The 23,475-nt window shown below is 42.0% G+C and overlaps 1 protein-coding gene across 1 annotated transcript in view; it reads left to right on the forward strand.

The window, feature by feature from the left end:
• The first annotated feature begins 11,466 nt into the window (after nt 1-11,466).
• The window catches only part of NSG1 (neuronal vesicle trafficking associated 1), a 139,397-nt gene continuing 127,388 nt past the window's right edge, over nt 11,467-23,475 (forward strand). The window contains exons 1-2 of the mRNA XM_082243414.1: nt 11,467-11,815; nt 12,616-12,769. Of these exons, the coding sequence (XP_082099540.1) occupies nt 12,641-12,769 (129 nt within the window). The 5' untranslated portion in view covers nt 11,467-11,815; nt 12,616-12,640. The remainder of the gene's footprint in view (nt 11,816-12,615; nt 12,770-23,475) is intronic.

The following is a 23,475-nucleotide window of genomic DNA, read 5'->3' on the forward strand; positions in this document are numbered from 1 at the left end:
ACATCTGGTGGGAAAGGACAAATTTTAAGAAGGATATAAAAAATGTTTTGCTTTGCTAAGGCTATGAGAAACGAACTTCGATGTACGCTGAAGGAGAGGAATAGGACTTGGTCCCTTTAGTCTCCATGAATGGGTGTCAAAGCTTGCATGGTGTCTATCAGAAGTCCTTCACATAGTCCAAACTGGAGCAAGGATTTAATTCTTTATTAATCCACTAGGCAATAAGCTAAAACTCCATCCAAAATCTTGATACAGGGTTAGAACTTCTGTATGGTATGGTTTTGTATTGCTGTTTGTGTCCTAATTTGTCCTGATGATGATTGTAACTGGGACAGAAAGTAAAGGAAAATCTCACATTTTACAGTAATCTCTCCCTGTGATGACAGCTGTCAAAAGTGGTATTTTTCTTTAATTTGGGAATTTATTTCCTAATCCCTGTCACTTCTGTTACCCTAGGAAGTGAATGCAGGTTTCCTTGATGGGGACTTAGACAACATTAAAAACCTGACAGGGGTTCTTACCCTCCACCCTTTATCCTAAAAAAAACAAAAAAAAACAAAAACACTTAGCTGGAGTTCTATGTGAATAAGAAGTGTACCACGGAAGACAATGGTATAGAACTCTCCATGCAGCACACAGTGTAGGAATGCACACCTAAGGTACAAACTCTTCTGTAGACGCCCCTTGACCTTGAAACGGTCTAGCAGTTTTTGTGCTAATTATAACTTAGCCTTATAGCCTTAAAAAAAAAAGCAAGACAACAAAGCCATGCAGTAACCAATCAGCTTACAGCAGTCAGAATAATGCAAGATGATTTCTGATTGGTTGCTAGGGATTGTTGAGTTTCACTCTTTGGCCCAGTAATTAAAAGCCTATGAGTTCCCTAGAGATAAAATACATGACAGCACCACTGGTTCAGAACTGTGTTGCGTACGGGTTAATGAACCTTTCATAATGAGCACAATGACGCCACGGAAATCTGTTTTATTGATTAGAGAATGCTTCTATCCTGCTGTAATGTCCCAGTATTAAATTGTTGTAAGATTGTTTTACAAACTGGTGCTACAGAACATTTCTGAATATATATATATATATATATATATATATATATATATATATATATATAGTATATATATATGTCTATCTATCTATCTAGATGTAGAGATACTGTAGATAGATAGATATATGTGTGTGTGTGTTCTATATATACATATACATACATATATATACATACATATATATATATATATATATATATATATATATACCGTATATATTTTACTAAGGCTGGGTTCATATGATCCAAAGAGCAACTCATGGAAGTTTCCTACCCATTGTTTGTTGTAGATTAAGTTATTCTTGATATTACTAATATTATTATTAATCATATATGTATTTCATGTAAATGTATTTTATTTTTCAAAATTTTGCTGCAAATACAATTGTCAAATTTACAGCATTCAAAAGTGGAAAATGCATGTGTCTGTCTGTATTATAATTTATTATAGAGGGTTTTTTTGCATTGATCATAAAATGGTTTTATTACAATGTGCGTTTTGTTTAACCACTTGCCGACTGCTCACAGTATATTTACTGCGGCAGTCAGCCCCTCACAGGCAGAGCGACGTAGTACTACGTCGCAAGCCTGTGAGGGCTCTGGGGAGCGAGCGCGCGCCCCCGCTCCCGCGCGGTCACAGACCCCCCGCGCGTGTGACCGGCGGACCCGATGTCCGCCGGTCACTCGGCGATTGTCGGTGGAGAGGGAGAAAGGCAGGCGGCTGATGTAAACAAGCCGCCTGTCATTCTCCCCAGTGTAGGAATAGTGATCATACGGTTCTACTATGTAGGACCGTTGATCACTGTTCCTACACCTCAAGCCACAGCTAATCACAGTTAGAATCACGCCCCTAGGGAAACACACCACCCCTCCCTCTCAAAAAAAGTTAACCCCTTCACTGCCAGTGTAATTTTACAGTAACAGTGCATATTTATAGCACTGATTACTGTAGAAATGTCACTGGTAATCCCAAAAGTGTCAAAAATGTCAGTCAAGGGTCCGATCTGTCCGCTGCAATGGTGCAGTACCGCAAAAAAATCGCAGATCGCCGCCATTATGCGTTTAAAAAAAAACAACAAAAATGACAACAATCTTTCCCTTTGTTAGTAAACGCGATAACTTTTGCGCAAACTAATCAAAATACGCTTTTTGCAATTTTTTTTTTACCAAACATATGTAGCATAAAACAAATTGGCCGAAAATGTTAAAAAATTTTGATTTTTACATTTTTTTGGAGGAATTTCATATAAAAAAATGTGAAAAATATTGTTATTTTTGCAAAATTGTTGCTATTTTTTTGTTTATAGCGCATGATCAAAAAATCGCACAGGTGATCAAATACCACCAAAAGAAAGCTCTGTTTGTGGGAAAAAAAAGGACGTCAAATTAGTTTAGGTACAGCATCGCACGACCGCGCAATTGTGCGTTAAAGTCACGCAGTGCCGAATCGCAAAATAGGCACTAGTCAGAATGGGGGTAAAATCTTCCGGGGCTTAAGTGGTTAAATTGTTGCAATATAGCAACTGCTTTGAAACTTTTACGGTACTTGTGTGACACAGATGAATAAATGGATCCTAATGAAACATGACATTAACTGATTAGAGTTCTGTATAATAATTAAGCACTATGACCTTGTAGGGCTGGTGTGAAGCCTACTACTTCTGCATAACTCAAAAGTCTACCTATAAGCTGAGGGGCTAATATCTAAACTTTACATAGTGTATGTATCCTCACAAGCTCTTTTATTCTAAAGGCAAAACTTTTTTTTTTAGTTTTGGAAAGAGTGGAGAGGGATTAGACCTCCTATCAGTTGTTATTGCTGTCTGTGCCCGTTTTTGTTCGGTTTACCATTATCATTGAAAGTAAAAGAAAATCCCAAATTTTGGGTTGTTCCCAGAAAAGTAATAGAGGGAAAATCTTCCAATGGGGTAGTTCTAGTGACCTGGGGGTCCCCAAAGAATTCCCCTAATTTGCAGGGACAGGAAGAGAAGGGAAATCTCTGCAATGGGACTGCTCTTTCTAACATGAAAAAAAAAGTTTTGCCTATAGTTCTACTTTAAAGTGGGGTACACTCTATAAGAAAATCGGGCAAACGATTGTCCGATTTTCCTTGTTGCTTCACAGCAAATCGGAACTTATGAACGAAACTTCATACAAAAAAGTCTCGTACAACAAAGGCTTTTTTTTTTTTTTGTTGTTGTTGTTTATTTTTTCTGATCATGCGCACTCTTTCTTTTCTGATTTTTCTTGTAAAAAAATCATACAAAAACGGTACAAATTAGACGAAAATTGTTTGTTTTTTCCTGTACGAGAAAAATTTGGGAGTTTAAAGTTTTGGAGTTTGTCCCTTCGAGAATTTTCTCACGAAAATTCTGAATCGTCTGTAGAAAGTTCTGTACACACTATACGAAAATTCTTTGGATGAAAATGTTCGCCCGATTTTCTTATAGGCTCGTACACACTATAAGATAATCGGGTGAACATTTTTGTCTGAGGAATGATCGTACGATTTTCTGATAGTGTGTACACAACTTTCGACAGCCGATTCCAACCTTCCCAATGAAAATTTCTGAAGGGACAAACTCCAAAATTGTTCTCCTACGAGAACAGAACGAACGATTTTCAATTATTGTGTACAGTTTTCGGACAATTTTCATACAAGAAGAATCAGAAGCGAAAAACTGCGCATAATCAAAAACAATAAACAACAAAAAAAAAAGCCTTTGTCGTACGAGAATTTTTGTACATTATTTCCTATCTCGGTTCTGACTTGCTGTGAAACAACAAGTAAAATCGGACGATTATTTGCCCAAATTTCTTATAGTGTGTACCCCATGTTAAGACATGCTTTACTGCAGCTAAATTTGCACCTAAAGCAAATTAGGCATTTCCATATGCTGTTTTATGTAATCCTGCTTGCTGCAGTATACTTGCTTTAACCAGAAAGTGTATAGCAATGAATGTAGATGGTTCTGGCCAGCTCAATAGATTGCTTTAAAAAAGGCCTGGATTCTTTCCTAGGTGTACATAATATAAATGGGTACTAACATTTTTTTTAGGTAAAGTTGATCCAGGGAATATCCAATTGCCTCTCAGGGGATCAGGAAGGAATTTTTTTCCCCTGCTGTAGTAAATTGGATCATGCTTTGCTGGAGTTTATTTTCGCCTTCCTCTGGATCAACAGTGGGTATAGGATTGTGTATATGGGATTGTATGGTTGGGTTTTCAATACTGTTTTTTTTTTTTTGGTTGAACCGAATGGACTTGTGTCTTTTTTCAACCTGACAAAGGGTCCTTTCACACGGGGCGGTCCGTATTTTCCTCCGCTCAGGCACGGAGTGTCCGTTCTGTAAGTCCGTTTATCATCCCATCCGTTTGCAGATGATAAACGGAGATAATGTATGTCAATGGGATTGCTGATGTCTGCGGATGACACAGCTGACATCCGTTTTTGCGTCCGTTCAGTTTTTTAAACGGAAGAAAAATAGGGTTCTCTTCCATTCCAAAAAACTGAACTGATCGGAAAGGACACAAATCGGATGTCAGCGGATGGTCATCCGCTGACATCCGCAGTCCCATTGACATGCATTATGTCAGTTTTTCATCCGCAAACGGATGGGATGAAAAACGGACATACGGACCGTAACTATGTAACTATGTAAAAGGCAGTGGTGGGATTCAGCCGGTTCGCACCGGTTCTATGGAACCGGTTGCCTACTTTCTGCAGGTTTGCAGAACCGGCTGAATCCCTCTAAGCTGGCGGCCAGGGAGCAGCAGAGCAGTGCGCCCTGAGGCCGAGCCCGCCCATTCTGTGACAATAGCGAATGAAAATTCGCTATTGTCACATGGATCCTCCTCCTGGCAAATCAGGGAGCGGGTCCTCCTGCTTCCTGATTGGCCGAAAGGCCAGACTTGTATAAAGTACTCGAAATTTCTACTTGAGTAAAAGTACAAGTGCTCGATCAAAAAGTGACTTGAGTAGAAGTGGAAGTGCTCGCAGAAAAAGTTACTTAAGTAGAAGTACTAAAGTATTCAACATTTTTTTTACTTAAGTATTGCAAGTAGTTTTTTTCAAAAAATTTGCTACTTAAGTACTAAAAGTAAAAAGTACCAGTAGTTTTGAAAAAAAAATTCTACTCAAGTACTGAAAGTAGAAGTACAAGTACTGTGTTATGTAGTTATTAAAAAAAGAAGTCAAAAGTTTGAACATCATATTGTTTTTTAGTATTTTAAATGATTTATTCAAATGATTAACCTGTGTTTGTTAGTAGTTTCTTGATGCACTTTAAGCGCTGTAGCACCATTTATTTGTTTGTTTCATATTTTCTTTTTATTGGAAATATTTGGTATAGCAGCTTTTATTATACACAGCCTTTATTTTCGTATGCGCTGATTTACAAATTACATTATACACATTTCTTTTAGCTTTATGCAACCTGCCATCTACTGTTCTGGCAGTGGTAATTTTTTTAAAACATAGAAACATAGAATGTGTCGGCAGATAAGAACCATTTGGCCCATCTAGTCTGCCCAATATATCTGAATCCTATGAATAGTCCCTGGCCCTATCTTATATGAAGGATAGCCTTATGCCTATCCCATGCATGCTTAAACTCCTTCACTGTATTTGCAGCTACCACTTCTGCAGGAAGGTTATTCCATGCATCCACTACTCTCTCAGTAAAGTAATACTTCCTCATATTACTTTTAAACCTTTGCCCCTCTAATTTAAAACTGTGTCCTCTTGTGGTAGTTTTTCTTCTTTTAAATATGCTCTCCTCCTTTACTGAGTTGATTCCCTTTATGTATTTAAAAGTTTCTATCATATCCCCTCTGTCTCTTCTTTCTTCCAAGCTATACATGTTAAGGTCCTTTAACCTTTCCTGGTAAGTTTTTTCCTGCAATCCATGTACTAGTTTAGTAGCTCTTCTCTGAACTCTCTCTAGAGTATCTATATCCTTCTGGAGATATGGCCTCCAGTACTGCGCACAATACTCCAAGTGAGGTCTCACCAGTGTTCTGTACAGCGGCATAAGCACTTCTCTCTTTCTACTGCTTATACCTCTCCCTATACATCCAAACATTCTGCTGGCATTTCGTGCTGCTCTATTACATTATCTTCCCACCTTTATGTCTTCTGAAATAATTACTCCTAAATCCCTTTCCTCAGATACTGAGGTCAGGACTGTGTCAAATATTCTATATTCTGCCCTTGGGTTTTTACGCCCCAGGTGCATTATCTTGCACTTATCCACATTAAATTTCAGTTGCCAGAGTTCTGACCATTCTTCTAGTTTTCCTAAATCCTTTTCCATTTGGCGTTTCCCTCCAGGAACATCAACCCTGTTACATATCTTTGTGTCATCAGCAAAAAGACAAACCTTACCATTGAGGCCCCTTGCAATATCACTTATGAAGATATTAAACAAAATTGGTCCCAGTACAGATCCCTGAGGTACCCCACTGGTAACATGACCTTGTTCTGAATGTTCTCCATTGACTACAACCCTCTGTTGTCTGTCACTCAGCCACTGCCTAATCCACTCAACAATATGGGAGTCCATGCTCAATGACTGCAGTTTAATGATAAGTCTTCTATGTGGGACAGTGTCAAAAGCCTTACTAAAATCTAGATATGCAATGTCTACTGCACCTCCACCGTCTATTATTTTAGTCACCCAGTCAAAAAAATCTATAAGATTTGTTTGACATGATCTCCCTGAAGTAAACCCATGTTGTTTTTCATCTTGCAATACATGGGATTTAAGATGTTCCAAAATCCTATCCTTTAATAGGGTTTCCATTAATTTGCCTACTATTGATGTCAGACTCACTGGTCTATAGTTGCTCGATTCCTCCCTACTACCTTTCTTGTGAATGGGCACGACATTTGCCAATTTCCAATCTTCGGGGACGACTCCTGTTACTAATGATTGGGTAAATAAATCTGTTAATGGTTTTTCCAACTCACCACTAAGCTCTTTTAATAATCTTGAGTGTATCTCATCAGGACCCTGTGACTTATTTGTCTTCACTTTAGACAGCAATCTTAGAACGTCTTCCTCTGTAAAGACACATGCATCAAACGATTCATTAGTCATCCTTTCCAGTGGAGGTCCTTCTCCTTCTTTTTCTTCTGTAAAAACTGAACAGAAGTATTCATTAAGGCAGTCGGCTAGCCCTTTATTCTCTTCTACATACCTTCCGTCCTTTGTTTTTAATTTAGTTATTCCTTGTTTTAATTTCCTTTTTTCATTTATATATCTGAAGAATGTCTTATCCCCCTTTTTCATAGACTGAGCTAGTTTTTCTTCTGCCTGCGCTTTAGAAGTTCTTATAACTTGCTTGGCCTCTTTCTGCCTAATCTTGTAGATTTCCTTATCTTCATTGCTCTGTGTTTTTTTATAATTACAAAATGCTAGCTTTTTATTTTTAATGATTTGGGCCACTTCTGCTGAGTACCACAGTGGTCTCTTCCTTTTTTTGCTTTTACTGACAAGTCTAATGCAATTTTCTGTTGCCTTCAATAATGCACCTTTTAAGTAGTCCCATTTCTCCTGGACTCCATGTAATCCGTTCCAGTCTGATAAGGACTCATTTATGACTAATTTCATTTTTGAAAAGTCTGTTTTTCTAAAATCTAAAACTTTTGTTTTTGTGTGGTGTGACTCTTTCACAGTTCTTATATTAAACCACACTGACTGGTGATCACTGGATCCCAAGGTTTGGCCTACAATGACATCATATACCGAATCCCCATTTGTGAATACCAAATCCAAAATGGCCTCCCTCCAGGTTGGCTCCTCAACCACTTGTTGCAGAGACAACCCCAGTAGGGAATTTAGAATATCTGTACTCCTGGTAGAACTTGCTATTTTGGTTTTCCAGTTTATATCTGAAATCTCCCATAATGATAACTTCTCCTTTCATTGTCATTTTAGCTATTTCTTCAACTAGTAGATCATCTAGTTCTTTAACTTGACCAGGTGGTCTATATATCACACCTACACGAGTTACTGCATGATTAGCAAACTGCAACGTAACCCAAACTGACTCTATGTTGGCCTCACCAACTTGTATTAGGTTAGATTTAATGCTATCTTTAAAAGTAACGAGTAACTATGCAGCACAAAAAAAAAGTAGAAGTATCAAAATCATCGAAAAAATGTAGTGAAGTAAAAGTAGAAGTAGGAGAAAAAAATTCTACTCTAGGAAAGTACAGATACCGCATTTCGGTACTTAAGTACAGTACTTAAGTAGTTCTACTTCGTTACTATACATCTCTGCGAAAGGCAAACGCCGTGCAATTGGCCGAGGAGGCGGGAGGACTGAGGAGACGCGGGGAGCCGGCGACCGAAGAGAAGCTGCTGTGATGACCGTCCATGAGGTAAGTAAAGGGATCTCGCGGGGGGAACGCTGGCACTCTGCAATGATTGCGGGCAATGCTGTGGGCACTCTGCAATGATCATTGGGGGCAATGCTGTGGCGCTCTGCAATGGTTGGGGGTAATGCTGTGGGCACTCTGCAATGATTGGGGCAATGCTGTGGCACTCTGCAATTATTGGGGGCAATGCTGTATGTACTCTGCAATTATTGGGGGCAATGCTGTGGGCACTCTGCAATGATTGGGGGCAATGCTGTGGCACTCTGCAATTATTGGGGGGCAATGCTGTGGCACTCTGCAATTATTGGGGGCAATGCTGTGGGCGCTCTGCAATTATTGGGGGCAATGCTGTGGGCGCTCTGCAATTATTGGGGGCAATGCTGTGGGCACTCTGCAATGATTGGGGGCAATGCTGGGGCACTCTGCAATGATTGCGGGCAATGCTGTGGCACTCTGCAATGATTGCGGGCAATGCTGTGGCACTCTGCAATGGTTGGGGGCAATGCTGTGGCACTCTGCAATGATTGTGGGCAATGCTGTGGGTACTCTGCAATGATTGGGGGCAATGCTGTGGGCACTCTGCAATGATTGCGGGCAATGCTGTGGGCACTCTGCAATGATTGCGGGCAATACTGTGGCACTCTGCAATGATTGGGGGCATTGCTGTGGGCACTCTGCAATGATTGCGGGCAATGCTGTGGCACTCTGCAATGATTGGGGGCAATGCTGTGGGCACTCTGCAATGATTGCGTGCAATGCTGTGGCACTCTGCAATTGTTGGGGGCAATGCTGTGGGCACTCTGCAATGATTGCGGGCAATACTGTGGGCACTCTGCAATGATTGGGGGCAATGCTGTGGCCACTCTGCAATGGTTGGGGGCAATGCTGTTGGCATTCTGCAATGATTGGGGGCAATGCTGTGGGCACTCTGCAGTGATTGGGGGCAATGCTGTGGGCACTCTGCAATGATTGCGGGCAATGCTGTGGCACTCTGCAATGGTTGGGGGCAATGCTGTGGCACTCTGCAATGATTGCGGGCAATGCTGTGGGTACTCTGCAATGATTGGGGGCAATGCTGTGGGCACTCTGCAATGATTGCGGGCAATGCTGTGGCACTCTGCAATGATTGCGGGCAATGCTGTGGGCACTCTGCAATGATTGCGGGCAATGCTGTGGGCACTCTGCAATGATTGCGGGCAATACTGTGGCACTCTGCAATGATTGGGGGCAATGCTGTGGGCACTCTGCAATGATTGCGGGCAATGCTGTGGGCACTCTGCAATGGTTGGGGGCAATGCTGTGGGCACTCTGCAATGATTGCGGGCAATACTGTGGGCACTCTGCAATGATTGGGGGCAATGCTGTGGGCACTCTGCGATGGTTGGGGGCAATGCTGTGGGCACTCTGCAATGATTGGGGGCAATGCTGTGGGCACTCTGCAATGATTGGGGCAATACTGTGGGCACTCTGCAATGATTGGGGGCAATGCTGTGGGCACTCTGCAATGATTGGGGGCAATGCTGTGGGCACTCTGTAATGATTTCTGGCAATACTGTGGCACTCTGCAATGATTGGGGGCAATGCTGTGGGCACTCTGCAATGATTGGGGGCAATGCTGTGGGCACTCTGCAATGATTGGGGGCAATGCTGTGGGCACTCTGCAATGATTGGGGGCAATGCTGTGGCACTCTGCAATGGTTGGGGGCAAAGCTGTGGGCACTCTGCAATGATTGCGGGCAATACTGTGGCACTTTGCAATGGTTGGGGGCAATGCTGTGGGCACTCTGCAATGATTGGGGGCAATGCTGTGGGCACTCTGCAATGATTGGGGGCAATGCTGTGGGCACTCTGCATTGAAAGGGGGGCACGCTGCACTGGTCACTGTGCATTGAAAGTGGGGCACGCTGGTCTTTCTGCATTGAAAGGGGGCGCGCTGCGCTGGTCACTGTGCATTGAAAGGGGGGCACGCAGCGCTGGTCACTGTGCGTTGAAAGTGGGGCACGCTGGTCTCTCTGCATTGAAAGGGGGCACGCTGGTCTCTCTGCATTGAAAGGGGACACGCTGGTCTCTTTGCATTGAAAGGTGGCACACTGGTCTCTCTGCATTGAAAGGGGGCACGCTGGTCACTGTGCATTGAAAGGGGCACGCTGGTCATTCTGCTGGGAAAGTCGGAACTGGTTACTAAAATTTTTGAATCCCACCACTGGTAAAAGGCCCTGTTGGCATACTTCAATCAGCTTACAAAATGCATGCACTATTCCCCCATAGCACATACGCAGAAAATGCAAGTATAGAAAGCCAAACACACAAAGAGTAACACGCAACATAATGTAAAATGCACATATGCATTTTTAAGGGAAAGAGCATATGGCCATATGCTTGAAGTTATTGTTCGCCTACACAGGATCTATCTGGCAGAGTGTGAAAATGTTCGCGTATAGCTGTATAAACGTCCATTAGGACATGTAAAATTCTACTTCCATTCTATTAACTTTACAACATGCTTGAATATTTACATGTAATCCCACACATGTATATACACGTGTGTGTGTAATCACACACATGTCTATGCATATGTAAATAACTGACCATGGAAGCAGATCTTTCTATTTTTTATATATGAATCTGAACACAGTGCAACTTTACTGGTCTTTATGCACAGTGTGCATGAGCCCATGAAGAACAAAGGATCTGTGCTCAGATCTGTAAAAAAAATTAATAAATAAATAAAACGCAGTACTGATAAAAACGCTGCTTTTAGATGGCCATGTGCATGAGCCTTTAGACTCAGAAGCATAAAGGGGAAAAAAATCAAAGCATTAAATTGTAAGCTTCTGGGACTGATGTGAATGAAATTATTTTCTTAGATGTGTAAGTTTATAAAATACATAAATCAACAGAAAGGATCTTGAAAGGGTTAAAAGTGATTTCCACAATGGCACAACCTGGGGACAGAGCTGGTGAGGTAGGAGATGGCTGGATGGTTTTGCACCAGATACCAGGGAGGGACGTGAGGGGAGGAGTTGATGGTGGCCTCCAGGGGGTTTCTTTGTGTTGGATTCAGCAGCAGCAGCAGCAGCAGTAGCAGGCTCCAAGCTGAAGACCCATGGGTCCATGCAAATTCAGCTATTACAAAGTGTCAAGCCCTGCACCTCCTGTCTCCTGCTCAGCATCCCCTGTGCTCTGAGCTGCGTCAGACTGAGGATTCATCTACTGCTGTGCAGACCTCACACAAAAGAAGTCAATAATCCATCCATAGAAAGAGGGCTCCAAGAGCCCCCAACACCTCCCCCCCTAGCTATCCTCCACCCTGCTAGAAAAGAAGAGGAAGGTGACTGTGTGGATCAGCACAGGTATCTGGACCCATCCCCTTGGTAAGCAAAGCATCCCTTTTTTATTGTGGTACTAGCGATGTGAGCAAGTGGTGCTTAGCATTTAATCAATAGGATATACGTTCTCTCCGGTGCGATCTATCAGTTCCAATTTGCCCTTCTAATAAAAAGGCTTTGAATTATTAAAATCTGCATTGTAAGGATATGTACCTAGTACAGCTATGTCCTTCAAAGAACATACGCCCCCCTTTTGCATTCAAGAACTTTGGGGTTCATTGAAACTGCTGGTTGGGCTTCTGTGTCCTGGGTACCTTGGATAGAGATATTGTGACAATATGAGTATCCCTGCTTCCCGATATCGTTGTCCCTGGAAAATAATTAGGTTAAGCTTCAGACTTTGTTGGATGCATGCTGGACATGTATTGTGTTCTGAAAGGAGATCAGAACATCGCCACGCAGATGGGGAGATCAACCATCATTTCCTTGTAAAGGGTACCTTGGTTTCCCTATCTGCGCTCTAGAGATGGGGAAGAATTTCAGAGAGCTGCCTGGTCCTGGGATCCGTACATTGATTTAATATAGGTATGGATAGAGTTTAGGAAAGAGATTTGGTGAGCTGAGTTTTGAGCCTTGCAGCAGATAGGATGCAGGGATGCCAGTTTTCATATAATGCCAGAATATGTGTGATCAGAACCCCCTCCCCTCTGATGTGAGTGTTACTCCTTTTGTTCAGCATCTGGAGGCTCCTCATTACCGTAATTCATTGTACACATCCCCGGTGGCAGGCAAAGGAGGTGCTGCATTTCACAGCTTTGGATGATCTTGTGGTTTTTGCTTTACAGGGGTACTCAGCATTAGTCCGGCAGGATGGTGAAACTGGGCAACAATTTCAGCGAGAAGGGCGCAAAACCCCCTATGTGCGAAGATGGATTTGATACCATCCCCCTGATGACCCCTCTGGACGTCAATCAGCTGCAGTTCCCACCTCCAGACAAGGTATGTAGAGAGGGTGGGTGGGGATACACAATGGTTGGCACTGCCAGCTGAATTCTTTGTAAATGCCAGTTTTTTTTAAAGTCTGTGCATTCTTAGTCATCAACCTATAGGGCAGAGCATGGGTATACTCAATTTAAATTGAATTGGTATAAATTGAATTTAAATTTACATGCCACAAAATAAATTACTTATTTAATCAAGTTAATAAAACATTCATAATGGCTGCGTGAACTGCCAGGGCTCAGGAACATTGTGCACGGGAAATTTTTATCACTTCCAAGCATTAGATTTAACCCCAAGTTTTTCAGTTGCCTTAATATATCGGAGAGGCTTCACTTTAAACCCATGATCACTAACAATTAAAATATCCCATGTAGTCTAAAAATCTGCAGGCTATAACCATTGAACAGATCGTTATGAGAAGGTTTATGGTTTAGTCTCGCCTGGTTTTGTGTTAATTATGACTGAGAGAGGCCTTAACCTACTGGAATATATTGCTGTATCACAGAAGGTGTTTACCAGCACAAGATTATATGTCCCACTGTATCAACCAGCCGCTGTGCTTTTAGATGGAATTGGCATGATATATTTATTTTTAAAAAATCAGGCGATTTTATTTATAGCCATAAGAGAAATTGGCAGCTGCACAATCAATTTATGAGGAGCTAGGGAGGTACACAATAGGAGGTATAATTCACAAAGACATAATACAAAAACATGCAAAAAACAAAATTCAGCACTGTGACCTGCTGGCCATTAAAGGGCTCTCTGTCAAACCTGTCTCTATTTTTTAATAAAAAAGAGAGGTCTAATTTGCATATATTTGCAAAAATAAGCTAAAGTGACCCTATAACCATGTCTTGCTGGTGCTCTCCTGTTATTCTGTTTGCCCATCAGAGCCAAGGGAGATTCCTGCTACCTCCAGGTATGGGGGAGCATGTGCTCTTTTCTTATTCCCATGATGTAATTCCCATGATAGGAGCTCAAATGTCCAATTGCCAGGCCTGAATTTTGTCACATGTTGGTGGGAGGTTCCTTAGCCCTGTGTAAGCTCTGACCAGGCTGACATTGATCTAAAACAGGGTTTTTTTCCACTTTGCTCTGGCAGATGAATGTGGGGAAGTGGGGGGATCATAGGGAAGGTAAATATCAGTTGTGGAGAGGAGGAGCTACGAAGTGAGCTTGTTTTTTGCCCACAAAGGGCAAAGTAAGGATTCACTCTGAAGCCCAACTCCCTACCCTTGCAGTACACCCTACCTGAAGAACATGGATTAAGTCTAGGGGTAGAGGAACGTTTTGTATTAGTTACCCTACTCTTCGCTCTGGTAAGCTTTGGCACTCCACTCTTTTGCATGACACTCTAAGCTGTGGATGGTCCCTTGCTATCCTTATGTGTAATTCTGGATGATTGGTCCTGCACTGTAGTTGATGACATCACAGTGCGACTATAGTCAGGATCAGCTTAGAGAGGAGGATTCGGGGGACTGGTAGCACAGATGGAGGACACCTGTCAGAGCAGGGGATGAGGTGGGTATTCTAGCTTATTCTTCAACCACTACAGCTAACAAGCATTTTTTTTTTTCAAGCGTTGACCAGTGAATCAGCTTATTAATTATGAATAGGCTGCCCATGCCGACAGCACAGGTTATAACTAGCGATGAGCTGAACACCTCCCAGTTCAGTTTGCACCAGAACACCGTGAATAGGCGAAAAGTTAGTTAGAACATGCAAACTATATTGAAGTCTATGGGACTCCAACATGAAAATCAAAAGTCCACATTTTAAAGGCTTAAATGCAAGTTATTACCCAAAAAAAGTGTATGGGGGTCTGGGTACTGCTCTGGGGGACATGTACCAATGCATGGATTTTAATAATGCTTAAAGTGAAACAATAAAAATGAAAAATTCATTCAAATATCGTGCCTGGGGGTCCCCTTAATGTGCCTGCAAGTGGCGCATTTGTGCAATGTATGTAGCCTGCTGCAGCAATACTTACATTTCTAAAGGAAAAAATTTCATTTAAACTTGCTCGTGGCTGTAATTTATTGTTGGCTCCTGGCAACACAGACAAAAAACATGAAAAAAACGGTTTGGGGTCCCCCCAAGTCCATACCAGGCCCTTCGGGTCTGGTACAGATTTTAAGAGGAACCCCACACCAAAATTGAAAAGAAAAAACGGCGTGGGCCCCCCCCCAAAAAAAATCCATACCAGACCCTTATCCGAGCAAGAAGCCTGGCTGGACAGGATAAGGAAAGGGGGACAAGCGAGCACCCCCCCTCCTGAACCATGCCAGGCCACTTGCCCTCAACATGGGGAGGGTGCTTTGGGGTGCCCCCCAAAGCACCTTGTCCCCATGTTGATGGGGACAAGGGTCTCTTCTCGACAACCCTGGGCTGTGGTTGTGGGGTCTGCGGGTGGGGGCTTATCAGAATCTGGAAGCCCCCTTTAACAAGAGGGCCCTCAGGTTCCGGCCACCCCCCCCCCCATGTGAATGGATATCGGGTACATCGTACCCCTACCCATTCACCAAAAAAGTGTACAAAAAAATAAAGATAAAAGCCTCTTTTGACAAGTCCTTTCGTTCACATCTATGTATTGTGGCACACTAAAATGCCCACATTAGCTAACTAGGTGCCTTGGGTTGCTAGCTATTCAGAATGAATGGCGCTGCAAAGGGCCTGCACTGTGTATCGTGAATTACCTCACACTGCAGTAATGTGCGTATTACCGTGTGCTACCTTATTGCACAGATGTGAATTCACCTGTGGTGAGTAAGGCCCCAGTCCAATCCTCCAGACTATGAGGGCCCTAGTACTAGAACTTTTAGTGCTCTCTCTCGAAAGTTAGATTTTAAATTTGTGACATGGGCAATGGACATTTCTTATTTTAGATGCTAGCCCCTGGTGGATATGCAGTGATGTGCAGCCATGGCAACCACTAAGGAATAATTTAGAAGCTTAGGGTTGGTAGATCAGTAAAAGCTGATTTCTAATTGGTTGCTCTTGGTAACTTTATGCCATTTTTGTCTACATTGTGTTATCCTTAGGGTTAACTTGGGGTTTACCATTTTTCCTTTTAAAAGGTCTCCTCTGATAGAAACAAAGGACTTTGCTACCATTTGAAGGATTAGTCCACTCAAAACTGATATTTCAGTTGTTAGTAACTAGTGGGAATAAATAAACTTACCAACCAATTCTTGCATCTCGCAGGGACTGTATTTGTGAGATTTCTGTTCTTGAGTTCCTGGGTCTCCTCATCTACCATGGCTGTGGAGAGGTGGCCCCACTTTCCCTGCTGGAAGTTCAATATATTAGTGGTCAGCTCTTCTAACTTTCAACACTGTGGTCCTTAGTTTGCATCATGGTTGGGGCACTATCTGCATGGAGTTTGCATGTTCTTCTTATGCATGTATGGGCTTCCTCTAGGTACTCTTAGCAAGTTAACTGGCTCCTGTCTATAAGTAGCGCACAATGATATTCTATTGAGCCAGCCCAAGATGGCTGTCACACTATCTGCTCCAATAGCAGATAAAGCCCATTGACTACCTACAGAGAAAAGCACCATATAAATTACCCATAATACATTAATATTTTATCATATAAAGAATATAATAGAGGGTGTGGGAGGGAACCCCCAAAACTCCCAAGTGGGCAAGAACAGCACCAGGAAGTGCAAAAGAGAGATCTCATGACTAATGACCCCAAGAGATATAAGAAGTCGGCGGGCGACTTGAGTGGAATGTTCCTTAAATTATGTTTATGTTCTATAAATAGAAAGGGAAAATTAGCATTTAGCAGTTCGGTGTAGTTGGTCTAAAAGCTTATTTGTGATTGGTTGCTGTTTGTTCCATGTTTTTAGATAAAGCCCATGGAGCTTTTCCATAAATCAGATACCATTGCACATTTACATTGCTTCTCCAGTGCTTTTCTGTTCTGTTCTATGGCATAGATTCCAATACAGGGGAATCCATTCCATGTATTCCTATTGTCATATACAGTATGTCTTCTGCAGCCATGATAGTATTAATATATAATTGGGGTATTGCAGTTGAAATGCAGTCCTGGCAGGGCTTGCTCACTTATTTATAACTTTGGTGATGTCACCCAGTGCACTCATCACAGCTTGTGCATTTCAATGTGCAGTTCAACTGCTGCTGGAAGTCAATGGAAAATGCTGTTCTGTTCTTCAGGGATTGGGGACAATATACTAAAGAAGCAATTTTCATCTTATCCCACATTCACCATAAGCTGCTTTGGCTGGGCTGAAATGACAATGACTCCAGCAACCCCAGAAACATTGCATATGTATATGTATATGTATATGTATATGTATATGTATATGTGTGTATATATATATATATATATATATATATATATATATATATATATATATATATATATATATATATATGATTCAGTATCCTACAAAAGTGAGTATACCCCTCACATTTGTGTATATATTTTATTATATCTTTTCATGTGACAACAATGAATAAATTACACTTTGCTACAATGTAAAGTAGTGAGTGTACAGCTTGTATAACAGTGTACATTTGCTGTCCCCTCAAAATAACTCAACAGACCGCCCAATAATGTCTAAACTGCTGGCAACAAAAGTGAAAATATCCAAATTGGGATGAATTAGCCATTTTTCCTCCCCGGTGTCATGTGACTCGTTAGTTCTACAAGGTCTCAGGTGTGAATGGGGAGCAGGTGTGTTAAATTAGGTGTTATCGCTCTCACTCTCTCATACTGGTCACTGGAAGTTCAACATGGCACCTCATGGCAAAGAACTCTCTGAGGATCTGAAAAAAAGAATTGTTGCTCTACATAAAAAGATGGCCTAGGCTATAAGATGATTGCCAAGACCCTAAAACTGAGCTGCAGCATGGTGGCCAAGACCATACAGCGGTTTAACAGGATAGGTTCCACTCAGAACAGGCCTCACCATGGTCGACCAAAGAAGTTAAGTGCATGTGCTCAGCGTCATATCCAGAGGTTGTCTTTGGGAAATAGACGTATGAGTACTGCCAGCATTGCTGCAGAGGTTGAAGGGGTGGGAGGTCAGCCTGTTAGTGCGCCGCACACTGCATCAAATTGGTCTGCATGGCTGTTGTCCCAGAAGGAAGCCCCTTCTAAAGATGATGAAGAAGAAAGCCCGCAAACAGTTTGCTAAAGACAAGCAGACTAAGGACATGGATTATTGGAACCATGTCCTGTGGTCTGATGAGACCAAGATAAATTTATTTGTTTCAGATGGTGTCAAGCGTGTGTGGTGGCAACCAGGTGAGGAGTACAAAGACAAGTGTGTCTTGGCTACAGTCAAGCATGGTGGTGGGAGTGTCATGGTCTGGGGTTGCATGAATGCTGCCGGCACTGGGGAGCTACAGTTCATTGAGAGAACCATGAATTCCAACATGTACTGTGACATATTGAAGCAGAGCATGATCCCCTTCCTACGGAGACTGGGCCGCAGGGCAGTATTCAGACATGATACCAACTCCAAACACACCTCCAAGACGACCACTGCCTTGCTAAAGAAGCTCAGGGTAAGGTGATGGACTGGCCAAGCATGTCTCCACACCTAAACCCTATTGAGCATCTGTGGGGCATCCTCAAACGGAAGGTGGAGGAGCACAAGGTCTCTAACATCCACCAGCTCTGTGATGTCATCATGGAGGAGTAGAAGAGGACTCCAGTGGCAACCTTTGAAGCTCTGGTGAACTTCATGCTCAAGAGGGTTAAGGCAGTAGTGGTCACACAAAATATTGAAACTTTGGGCTCAATTTGGATATTTTCACTTAGGGGTGTACTCACTTTTGTTGTCAGTGGTTTAGACATTAATGGCTGTGTGTTGAGTTATTTTGAGGGGACAGCAAATTTACACTGTTATACAAGCTGTACACTCGCTACTTTACATTGTAACAAAGTGTCATTTCTTCAGTGTTGTCACATGAAAAGATAGAATAAAATATTTAGAAAAATGTGAGTGGTGTACTCACTTTTGTGAGATACTATGAGATACTGTGTATATAAATAGATAATATATATTCTTTGTTAGGTTTGTTTGCAGCAAATATTTTTTCCCTGTTATCCTTCCCTTTAGAGAAATGGGGGTTTTCCACAGATCACATTAATAAGGGTTCAGACTTCATGCATTGCATTGTTTAATTTTAGCATGTAAAATGAGTCTGTGTGGTGTAAAAGTCTGCATTTTTAGTGGTCTTTGTATAGGAAACAGAATCAGAGCAGGCTAGACCCAGTCTGCAGTTAGGTTCACTGAACCCTATAAGCAGTGCTTCCACTTGGCTATATTGCAGAGTGTAATGCAAAGTATCTCCAGAGCATGGTCTCCAGCTGAAATATTGCACCCATCAAAACGGATAATTGCAGCACAATGCATGTGGGACTCCTATGGTCTCTTAATTGACCTTCCAACCTGTCCTAACAATTAAAGTTGTTTATTTGTTGCATTGGTCGTAGCTTTAGCTTTTTGCAAGCTTTCCAGAGTTAAAGCTTTGGTTTAATCTGTTTATAATTTGCCTTCCATGGTTCCTCCCTCCCCCTTCATCAACATAACATTTTTTAAAATTAAAAACGTTTTTTTTTTGCTTTCATTGCATACTTTATTTTAGAATTAGTGATGTCACCTCTGGTGCTCTGTGCAATGGTTCCTGATCCTCCTCTTCTGGGGTCCCCCTGCGGGCGCTCCAGGCTTCTCCTCTTCTCCGAGTCCCCCCACAGGAAGCCACTTGCTATAGGGGCACTTGTGCAGGCTCGATCCTGAGCCAGGCTGTCTGAGTCTATTGACACACACAGCACAGCTTCCCCCCCCACCTTTTCTGATGGGATTTGATTGAAAACGGCTCCTGCTGCTGCCTCCATTTCCTGTGAGGAGAAAGGGGGCATCGCTGCTATTGTTTGGCTAGATTGAAATCAGGCTTAAGTAAATATTTAGGTGGGGGGGGGGAGCTGACCATTGTATGTTTTTTTTACCTTATGGGTCCTTTCACACGGCCGTTCCATATGTCCGCAAATCATCCTATTTTTTTGCGGATGATTTGCGGACTTTAATGTAAGTGAATGGCACTGCGGATGTCAGCGGAATACCATCCGCTGACATCCGATTTTCCTCCTTTCAGTTCTGTTCCGTTTTTTGGAATGGAACAGAACCCCATTTTTTCATCCGTGTAAAAAACGGAAAGGAAGGAAAATCGGATGTCAGTGGTGTCATCCGCTGACATCCGCAATGCCATATACTTACATTATGTCCGCATATCATCCGCAAACGGATGGGATGATATGCAGACATACGGAGCGGATGACACAAATGTCATCCGCTCCGTGAAAAAAAAAAAAGTCCCGCAGCGGACTAAAGCAGCGGAGCGACCGTGTGAAAGAAGCCTAATGCAAAGAATGCATTAAGGTAAGAAAACCTTTAGCCTTTACAACCATTTTAACTCTTCAAGCCTCAGAAGTTGAATCCTACACAATTTTACTTAGCTAATCGCAGTATAGGGATGTCTAAACTGTAAGAAGAGAATGGGGTTGATTTACTAAAACCTGAGAGTGCAATATTTGGTGCAGCTATGCTTAGAAACAATTTATTTTTTTTGTCAAATCTTATTCAAACAAGCTGAAGTTAGAAGCTGATTGGCTACCATGTACAGTTGCACCAGATTTTGCACTCTCCAGTTTTAGTAAATCAACGCTAATGACTTTCCTAAGCCCTATCTCTGCCATGTACTAACACTGACTGGGGAAACATGCAAGAAACAGGGAGGGTCTTCCAAGGACTAAACTAAATAACACTAAACAGAAGGGGAGGACAGAGGGAGGTACCAAGCACACAAGTAAACAACATGTTTTAGTGGCTCTAAACCACCACTAGATGTCAGCATTCTACAGAACAATATTAACCACTTTACTACCAGTCACGTAACCTCTACGTCGGCTGACTTTGAGTGGTTATACCGGGATGATGCCTCTAGCTAGAGGCATCATCCCGGTACCGTTGTTTGAAGCCGACAGTCGGCTTTCCGTCGGTAACGATCGATGCGGCTCGGGAGCCGCTCGATCGTTACCCGGGGGGGCGGGAGGGGACGTCCCCCCCCTCCCGCCGCCTTCCGCGGCTTTGCTCGGGGCTACCGGGTCCGCCGGCTGGATGGAGTCCCGATGAATGCCGGAAACGGCATCGATCGGGTCTCCGATGACGTAACCCGGAGGCGGCGTCCATGACGTCACGTCCGGGTTACTGTGCTGCAAAAGGCGGCAGATTTGAAAAACGGCTGTATGCAAAAATGCCGTTTTCGGCGTTTTGCATACAGGGAAGTGTAGTGGAGGGGTCTAGGGTCTTTTAGACCCTCGATCCCTCCATAAAGTGTACCTGTCACGACATATTGCTGTCACCAGGGATGTTTACATTGCTTGTGACAACAATAAAAGTGATCAGATTTTTTTTTTTTTTAAAAAACCTGTAATAAAGTTTAAAAAAAAAGAAAAAATAAATAGGAAAAAAAAAAAAAAAAAAAAAAATTTAGCCGTCCCCGTCACCGTTAGCTCGCGCACAAAAAAAAACGTATACGCAAGTCGAGCCGCAAATGAAATCGCTGTTCAAACCACACATGTGAGGTATCGCCGCGATCGCCAGAGCGTGGGCAATAATTAAAAAAAAAGAGCTACACTCTAACTCTAAACTGGTAACCGTTAAATAAATTTAAAGCGTCGCAGATTGAGATCTCTATTGACCGTAGTTTGTCGCCATCCCACGGGGGGGCGCAATTTTAAACCGTAACATGTTTGGTATCTATTTACTCGGCGTGACATCATCTTTCACAATATACAAAAAAAATGGGCTAACTTTACTGTTTAGTATTTTTTAAATGCAGTGAAATGTGATTTTTCAAATTTTTTCCCAAAAAATGGCGTTTTAAAGACCGCTGCGCAAATACCGCGTGACAAAAAATTTTGCAATGACCGACATTTTATTCTCCAGAGTCTTTGCTAAAAAAATATATATAATGTTTGGGGGTTCTAAGTAGTTTTCTAGGAAAAAATACTGGTTTTAACTTGTGAACAAAAAGTGTCCGAAATAGGGCTGGGGCTAAAGTGGTTAACTTGATGTAGTTCAATACAACACACATAAAATACCTGAGACAGAAGGGAAGTTAGGTTGCCAGAGGTGCCAATTTCAAAATTATTATTATCATTATTTTTAACATATAGCTGCAAAAAATATGTATGGTCTTTACTGCATTTTTTTGGACACATTATCAAAAATCCAACTGAACCGTGTACTATAATTTTTAATATACTGATGTTAGTATTTGCTGTTATTCAGCATGCTTACACCTGGGAGAAGAAAGGTTAGGAGTGTTTTTTCATATAGTACAGATAAAGTAACCTAAAATGTTTGTGCCGTGTACCCCTTTGAAATTCTGCATTCACATGAACAGTATAAAGCTGGAACTACATACAGCGGACTAGGGTTCCACAATTCAAAGGTAAAGGTGGGTTAAATCAATCCCAAATAGTCCCCAGAAGCTGGGAGGACATGTGATGGCCCTGCTAGAATAGACAGGTTATAGAGCTCCTGTGTCATTTATAATACGCTGTGATAAGGTATGGCTGCCACATGAAAAGTTAGGACAGCAAGGACACCTCAGATAACAGAGATGAAAGTTCCAATATCTCATCTCTACTAACCTTTCCTTCACAGCCATCTTTTATCAGGATGTTTTAGGAGGACCTGTCATAAATAAATCCCAGAATATGCCACTTAAAGCTGCAAGCTATGGGCTGCCATCCTCTTCCTTTGATTGTGAGCCAATGACATGAACAAGCATTCAGGTCAGAGGTCCTAACATCACTGAATACATACTGCTTCCAGATTTTAGATATAAACAGAGTACAGGAAGATGTAAAATCTCTATTAAGTGTTTATTTGTCTGTTACAGGAAGATGTAAAATCTCTATTAAGTGTTTATTTGTCTAAAGCTAAAATCCCACTCAAATCCCATTCCTGGGACACCTGTACAAGAAATAGGGGATGTAGTTGTCACCAGGACAGCCAGCAATAAAAAACTATTTGTTAGAACTTCATACATGTCCTCATTTTACTAAATAATTGCTTTTTCTTGTTTATGTCCCCATTCTGACAGGAAGTGAGGGGAAATCTCCCCAACAGGAACATAGGTGGTAATACAAACCGGACAGAGGCTCTAGCCCTTCCTAGTTATTCAAAATTAAGTAAAAGGTTTGGGCTGGAGATGGGTTTTAACTGTTGGAAGCCTTAACTTACTGCTATACTGTAGTGTACACCTTTCAGTAGGTTCCTCAAATTTGCAATGCACAGTTTTCTGCGTCTTTACAACAGGTTAGTTTTGTGTGTCCCTACACAAAGTTATTTTGTGTGTTCTTGCACCGGGTTAGTTTTGTGTGTCCTTACACCGGGTTCATTTTTTTTGCGTCCTTATGCCAAGTTAGTTTTGTGTGTCCTTACACCAGGTTCATTTTTTTTTTTGCGTCTTTACACCAGGTTAGCTTTGTCTGTCTTTACACCAAGTTCATTTTTTTGGGTCCTTATGCCAAGTAAGCTTTGTGTGTCCTTACACCAGGTTCATTTTTTGCACCCCATTGCCAAGTTAATTTTGTGTGTCCTTACACCAGGTTCATAGTGTGTGTCCTTACACCAAGTTCATATTGTG

This window comes from Pelophylax lessonae (assembly GCF_965119305.1).
Source record: "Pelophylax lessonae genome assembly, chromosome: 1".
Lineage (NCBI taxonomy): Eukaryota > Metazoa > Chordata > Amphibia > Anura > Ranidae > Pelophylax > Pelophylax lessonae.